This window comes from Vicia villosa, linkage group LG2 (genome assembly GCF_029867415.1).
Source record: "Vicia villosa cultivar HV-30 ecotype Madison, WI linkage group LG2, Vvil1.0, whole genome shotgun sequence".
Lineage (NCBI taxonomy): Eukaryota > Viridiplantae > Streptophyta > Magnoliopsida > Fabales > Fabaceae > Vicia > Vicia villosa.
Genome location: NC_081181.1, coordinates 120,321,859 through 120,330,057, shown reverse-complemented (window position 1 = coordinate 120,330,057; position 8,199 = coordinate 120,321,859). Strand labels below are relative to the sequence as shown.

General features: G+C 24.8%; 1 protein-coding gene across 1 annotated transcript; it reads right to left on the bottom strand.

The window, feature by feature from the left end:
- Window positions 1-2,332: 2,332 nt before the first annotated feature.
- On the bottom strand, window positions 2,333-3,387 carry LOC131646705 (heavy metal-associated isoprenylated plant protein 22-like). The gene is made up of 3 exons (XM_058916676.1): window positions 3,143-3,387; window positions 2,952-3,027; window positions 2,333-2,804 (listed from the first exon to the last, which is right to left on the bottom strand). Exons 1-3 carry the CDS (start codon window positions 3,209-3,211, stop codon window positions 2,512-2,514), a joined length of 438 nt encoding a protein of 145 aa, XP_058772659.1. The 5' UTR covers window positions 3,212-3,387; the 3' UTR covers window positions 2,333-2,511.
- Window positions 3,388-8,199: the final 4,812 nt, after the last annotated feature.

Sequence of the window (8,199 nt, the reverse complement as noted above, 5' to 3'; positions counted from 1 at the left end):
GGGATAAAAAAAGAGGACTCAAAGTAATCAATATCCTATGTGAAGCTTTGGAATTTAGAGGTCGCACTGGTAAAAAGTGTTGAAAAGCATGATGAAGAAATGGATAGGGTGGTGCCAAAAGTGGTCACTTATATTTATTTCCCATTTATTTTCATGCAAGTGAAGAGATTTTGTTATAATAGCCCTGTTACATATATATTTTCTTCCTCTTTTTAATTTATTTATCATCTATAACTATTTTTTACTCAATTTTCTCCATGAAAAGCATGAGTATATAGTTATATTATTATTTCACCATGTCTATTTTATTTCATACCACCATAGATAATGAGCCAATTTGTTATAGATTTTCACTTTATATTTTGAAAAACAATTTTACGAGATTAATTTATTTTTTTAAAAATATTTTAAAGTTGTTTTTTATAAATTAAATGGGTGATTTCGATATCTAATATTTCAGATATTCATCATTAAAGATTTATATATATATATATATATATATATATATATATATATATATATATATATATATATATATATATATATATATATAAATATTCAAAATAAATTATCATATTAGATAGGGTGGATATATAGATATGTGTTAATTGAGTTAGATTGGTATAATCGGTTAATTTAGAGTTCGGTTTCTAACCACAATATTTATTTTTATTTATGCATTAATATAATTAAACTATTGATATTAATAAATAAACAATTTTTTCATAAAAAATTATCATATTGAACAATGTTTTAAAATTTGAAAATTTCTTCACCCACCTCCTAACCTTCTTACTCACCTCTGGCGAATTTACCAAAATACCCCTTATTTCGGAAATACATTTCCGAAAACGTACTTTTATTGGAAAAAAAAAGGTGTTTTCGGAAATGCACTTCCGAAAACACGAAAAAAAAGGTGTTTTCGGAGATGCATTTCCGAAAACACTCCCTTTTTTGAGTTTTCGGAGATGCATTTCCGAAAACACCCCTTTTTGGGAGAGGGGGGTGTGTTCGGAGATGCATATCCGAAATATTTCAAGACCAAATTGGTCTTGGAATGTTTCGGATATACACTTCCGAAAAAGTTCAATAATTATTAAAAAATTAAAATCAAGGTGAATCAATACAATTAATAGGTATAAAATGAAAGTGAATCAATAAAATGAAGGTGAATCAAAACATTTTAATTTCATAAGTAAATTTTGAATGGTATAGAATTAAATATAAAATTTATTTATTAAATAAAATTAAGACAAAATCTTTTTTTAATTTTTTAAACTAAATAAAAAATTATAACTCATTTTTAATTATGAATCAGAATAGAAATATATAAATATATAATAATAATTATCCATTTTGTAAGTGAAATATATAAATATATAATAATTAATAAAAATTAAAACACTCATTTTTTTAATTTTTATAATTATTATATAAATATATAAATATATTTACAACTAATATATAATAATTATTATATAAATATATAAATATATAATAATTTTTATAAATACATAAAAATTATTATAATTATTATATAAATATATAAATTAAAACACTCATAAATTAGTATTATATCAAAATATATAATTATTATATAAATATATAAATATATTTATAATTAATATATAATAATTATTATATAAATACATAAATATATAAATATATCATAATTTTTATAAATATATAATAATTATTATAATTACTATATAAATATATAAATTACAACACTCATAAATTATTATTATATCAAAATATATAATAGTTATTATAATTATTATATAAATATATAAATTAAAACACTCATATATTAAAACACTCATAACTATTATTCATAACTCATAAATTATATCAAAATATATAATTATTATTATTATTCATTACTCATAAATTATATCAAATTTATGATATATGAATTAATTAATATTCTAAAATTAATTTTTGGGATTTTTTTAGATTTTTTTATTGTTTCGGAGATGCATCTCCGAATTTATTCAAAATCTCAATTTTTGGGATTTTTTCGGAAATGCACTTCCGAAGTCTGGAAAAATTTAGAAAAAAAAAAATTCGAAAATGCATTTCCGAAGCGGGGTAAAATGGGTTTTTCGCTGGGGGTGACCCCCATAGGGAGGTGGGTAAAGAAATTTTTCTAAAATTTTTCTTTAATAAAAGTCATTATAAGAATATGAAATTATATCATTTTTAATCAGAAAATATATTTTTAAATTAAATTTTCATTTGACACTTTTTTTATGAATCTTGTTTAGTAAAATATGTTATATTTAAAAAAACTGTAGGGAAGAACCATTTTTTATGATGCTCATGAAGTATAAATGTGGTGAATAGTGATTAGACAAAACTACATTTACCCCATAAACAGAACTTGATTACTAGTAAACATTAAGCACACATTTTACAACATGCTCAAAACAGCTTCCAAATCATAATTCATCTATATATAGTACTAATAATTGATAAAAAAACAACTTGCTTCACATGCCTAAAATTTCTTCACATGATTGAGCATGCATTAGGATTATCATCACTGAAGAAAGAAGTGATGTTATCATCTGCTCCATTTGGATTTGGTAATGCTAATTCAGTGTTCTTCACAAATCCAGAGGGTGCATTCTTTGCATATGCTTGAGTTACGTAAGGATATGCCACCAAGTTATATTCAACATATGGCCAAAACTTTGCTCTTTTTCCTGTGCTTTGCACTTTCTTCAACACCTTGTTTCTATCCACATAACCAGTCACTGTTACCTTGCTTTGCTCTCTATTCACATCCACTTCCTTCACACCTACGTTATTATATTTAATCCAACTTTTAATATCAACATTTTTATATCGTAAACTATCACTACAACATTTTGACTCTACGACAACGCAAGAAAACCGTTGCGAAATCTGAAAATTATCAAGAGAGAGATATGATTATGGTTATGAACCTGACATATGGGAAACTGAACTTCTAACTCTTCTTTCACAGCCATCACAGTCCATTTTCACCTTTATTTCAACTGTCTATAAGAGAAAAATTAAGTTGCATGAAAAATAAACAAAAATATTCTTAAATAATATACACACATAAATGAGATAGGATGGAACTTAGGAGCATGAGAAAAAGCATGAGAAAAACCTGCATTGGCTTGCGTTTCTTTTTTGGAGTGACAGAGAAGTAATCTGAAAGGAAATCTAGAGCACCCATTTTCTTAATTCTCCTTCTTTTTTTGTGCAAAGATAGAAATGAATTAGAGTTCTTAAAGAAGAAAGGGTTGAAAAGTGGTTAACAAAAAGGTAAAGAGGAAGGAAAAGGGAGTTTTAGGATAATATAAGGGAACCATGGAAGTGATTTCCCTTAGTATATGTGCAACTTGTGTTAACATTTAATGTATGAAATAATGCTAAGACAATTATTTTTTTCATTTTATGTCATTGACTGATTGGCCTCAATTCACAATAATTGAAGGTTGAGAATGATTAATACTAAAATGTTTATAATTATTTTTTTAATTCAAAGAATTTTCATTTAATTTTGGATAAGATCCTTATTGATATAAATTTGCTTATCAAACGTTGTTCTATTTGATGGGAAATCCAGAAAAGTCGGGAGTCAGATCTAACTTCCGCTTCTCCACCAAGCTAAACTACGGCTCTGATATGACTGATGGGGAGTCTGGAGAAATCAGGAACACCAATGAGATCAATGTGGGACTTTAATCACTCACACTTGCACTCAAGTGTGAGTCTCCCACATCCTACACAAAATCCAACATCGAATTCAACTCCCGCTCCAATGTGGAACTTTAATCAGTCGCACTTGTCCCACATCCTAAAACAAAATCCAACACCGGATCCAGCGAGCCCAAGTGTGAGTCTCTCACATCCTATAATAGAATCCAACATCGGATTCAGCTCTCGCTTCCCCACCAAGTCAAACCACGACTTTGATACCACTGTTGAGGAGTCGGGAGCACCAATGAGACCAATGCTCCAGGACCACAATTGAGGGAGACGGCACATCTCAACCCAAAATCTTAAAGTTTTTGGTAAATGAGTCATCTCTCTTATAAATCCAACATTTCACCCATTCATAGACAATGTGGGACTTCAAATCACTCACACTTGCAACAAACAATATTTCCCCTCTATCACTAGATTCGTATTTGTACTGTGTTTTTTATTTCTGTTTAGGTTTTATTTGTACTGTGTTCTTCTCTATAAGAGTATTAGGAACATGCATTTTCTAGTTCATCAAAATTCTAATGAGCTTGATTGTTAAAATTAAGTGTTAACTTGTAAATTTGTCTGATTTTACGTATTTAGGTACAGGTCTCGAGTCAAATTGTTCGTAAAAAGATAGTTTGGATAAAATATGTGACCAAATCGATTTAGCCAAGTTAACACATAGTAAATTCTTCAAAATTTGATAGAATCATAAGCAATTTTACCCGATTTTATTCGAATTTACCTGATTTTTACTTGATTTTTACTTGATTTTGAAGAAATTAATTGATTTCATTGGATAGTTTTGACTTTCAACAACTTCAAAAATTTATGAAATTATTTTTTTATTTAGTCTTTTTGAGTGTTTTATATTTATTTTTTATTTTCACTGCCAGTATCCAGTCTATTGGACCATCTAATCTGATTTGGGAGTCAGCTATGATATCAAATAGTTCTGACCTCCTTCTCATTACACCATCGGGAGTCGAACCGTAATTCTCTCCATTTAAATATTTACTTTATAATGAATTGAAATTTTGAGATATTGATGCATTGATTTAATATTATACCAATTATCGATATAATAATTATAATATGAGGTAAATTCACTCTAGTGAAGTTTACTAGTCAATTCTACCTTATGTTCAAGCCTCAAAAAAAGATTTTTTCTTTATCCACCTCTCTATGGGGGTCACCCCCAGCAAAAACCCCATTTTACCCTACTTCGGAAATGCATTTCTGAAATATTTTTTTCTAAATTCTTCCAGACTTCGGAAGTGTATTTCCGAAAAAAATCCCAAAAATTAGAATTTTGACTAATTCGGAGATGCATCTCCGAAACAACAAAAAAAATCTTAAAAAATCCAAAAAATTAATTTTAGGATATTAATTAATTCACATTTAATTTATGAGGAATGAATAATAATAATAATTATATATTTTGATATAATTTATGAGTTATGAATAATAGCTATTATATATTTCTATTCTGATTCATATTTTAAAATTTAAAATCATTTTAATTAAAAAAATTAAAATAATTTCACTTAAAAATAGGTTATAATTTTTTATTTATATATTTATAATAATTGTTATATATTTATAAAAAAATGAGTGTTTTAATTTATATATTTATATAATAATTATAATAATTATTATATATTTATAAAAATTATTATATATTTATATATTTATATAATAATTATTATATATTAATTATAAATATATTTATATATTTATATAATAATTATAAAAATTAAAAAAATCAGTGTTTTAATTTATAATAATTATTATATATTTATATATTTATGTATTAATTATTATATATTTATATATTATATATTTATATAAGTTAAAAATTATTTTTAACTTTAAAATTGTTTAGGAAATTTTGATTCACCTTGATTTTATTGATTAACCTTCATTTTATTGCAATGAATCATTTTGAAAAGGCCATGTATGTGTCATTTTGAAAGGTCATGTATGTGTCATTTTGAAAGGTCAATAATTCAACCCAAATCAAATGAAATATTACAAAACATCCATAGCTATCTATATTCAAAATTTATATTGGAAAATGATAGCAATGAATCATTTTTGAAATGTCAATATTGCTATCTGAACGGCGCCAAACTAAATAAAATAATGCAATTATTTTAGGGGACATTTTGTCTCTGACCCTTAGTAGATAAAGAAAGGACTAGAACATTTCACATATATGCAATTTTCATTGCACTATTCAAATGGATGCGTACACAAATTGGGTGATATAAACAGAGAACATATACAAAAACCATTCAATTCTCACTTGTGGCCTCAATTCATGGAGTTCCATAAATCTTGCTAAGTTAAGCGATTTGTCTAACTTCATTATTATTCAAGTGTCACGATCCAATTAAGGTTTGTGTTTCTTTTGTCTAGGATCAAGCATTGGTATTTCGATAACACCTTTCTAAGGATTTCTATCAATCTATTATTTATTTTATTTTAATATTACCTCAATTTATTATACTGAGTGTTAAGGTAGCACAAATTATTAAGAAAGATCTCGAGATTAATGCTTTAAATAAAAATATGATCTTAAATAAAATATTATGACAAAAGTTAATTCATATAGTCGATTAAATGAGATAAAATTTGTTTGTTGTTGTAATTTTAAAAACTAGTATTTAGACCCGTGCGAGGCACGGGTTAAATGTTTTATAATATTTAAAAAAAACTTAAAAAATGAAATTTATTATTTATTATTACCTATTAAAAATTTATTAAACTAATATAAAATTTATAGTAAGCAAATAATTTTAAAACTATAATAATGATTAATTATCAAAAAAAATATTAATGCTATAAAAAATTAGTATTTATATGAGTTAAAAGACGAAAGAAAAATAGCAAGACATAATTCAGACGTGTTAAATTAAATATTTGATTGTTATAACTAAAAGACAATATGATATAATTTCAAAAATGTTTGTTTATTATTTTTTTTAAAAAGAAAACAAAAGACCAAATACACATCTATTATGTTTGTTTTTTTATTAATTACAATTTATTAACAAAATAAAATAAAAAGAATAAGAAATAAAAAAAATCTAGAATTAAAAAATTTATATTATATATAAATATAAAGGAAAATGCTAATTATTAAGAAAACATTAAAAACAATAAAGGCAAGAATAAATCTCAACCATTCATTATCACCACCACCCCATGATTCCTATTAAAAAGGAAATTAAATTAAAAATAAATTAAAAGTTTCCCTATAATAGTGACATGTGTTCATTTTTGTATTTCTTCTCCAAATTCCTTCCTACTAAATAGCATTACTCATATATAAATATAGAATCAATTTTACTTGGAATTCCTCCATTTAATAATTTTTTTTATAGAAACTAAATAATCCAACTTAATAATTTCTTTCTATAAACTAAATGATGTAACTTTATTATTTTTTACTTCTAAATTTAGCGTCCATGAAATATTAAAAATAAAATCATACCATTTATAACTCTAATTTTTACTATAACTGTAATAAATCATTTAATAACGGTATTAAATTAAATATTAAATATAGAGTATATTAACAATAACAATTGAAGAATTTAAATACGTGTTAAAGACAATATAGTAGACCTAAATAAAGAATTGATGGACAATATCGTGTTAAATTAAATATTTGATTGTTATAAGTGAAAAACAATATGATATAATTTTAAAAATGTTTGTTTATTATTTTTTTAAAAAGCAAACAGAAGACCAAATACACATCTATTATTTTATTTTTTTAATAATTAAAGTTTACTAACAAAATAAAATCAAATGAATAAGAAATAAATAAAATAAAATAAAAAATTGTCCTACAAAAGTGAAAGGAGCGCCTATTTTTTAGAAAATTTATTCAAAACAACAAATAAACTAAAAAGATGAAATTATAAATTTTATTCAACATGATGAAATACATAATTAACTAACAATATTAGAAAATGCATGAATTCATTTATTTTATTAATTAATGGCATTAATATTTGGCAATTGGCATAAGAAGTTACAAATAGAAGCAACATCTCTGCATTCCAAACTTAAAAGGCTCGTTAAAGTAGTCAAAAAAAATCTTCAGTTTTTTCTCTCAAAGAGATTACAACAACCCACATAAAGATTTTCACATTTGGTCAAAATGAGTTCAAGCAAGCGCAATCGGGATGTTTTCGGGTAAGCAAACGATCTTGATAAGAAATTTAATCCATTAGGGTTTTTGTAAGTGAAAATATTCGCTGCAGATTAATCATTCCCAATTTTATTTTTTTTGAATCTTTGTAAGATATATAGTTATGGTCATTGTCTTAGATGGTTGTATTGTTGTAAGACACATGCAATAATTTTTCGACCTGTTGATGAAATCCTCTCCTTCTTCAGGTTTTAAGAAGAATGTATTTTAGAATCTGAAAAACCCCAAAATTGAATCAATTAGTG

What these genes read in the sequence shown, in the direction of transcription:
- LOC131646705 (XM_058916676.1), bottom strand. Translation starts at nt 3,211, where the DNA reads ATGGGTGCTCTAGATTTCCTTTCAGATTACTTCTCTGTCACTCCAAAA. An exon ending in AGAAACGCAAGCCAATGCAG is followed by an intron (nt 3,028 to 3,142) that starts GTTTTTCTCATG and finishes TTTCTCTTATAG; the next exon opens with ACAGTTGAAATAAAGGTGAA. An exon ending in TTCAGTTTCCCATATGTCAG is followed by an intron (nt 2,805 to 2,951) that starts GTTCATAACCAT and finishes ATAATAACGTAG; the next exon opens with GTGTGAAGGAAGTGGATGTG.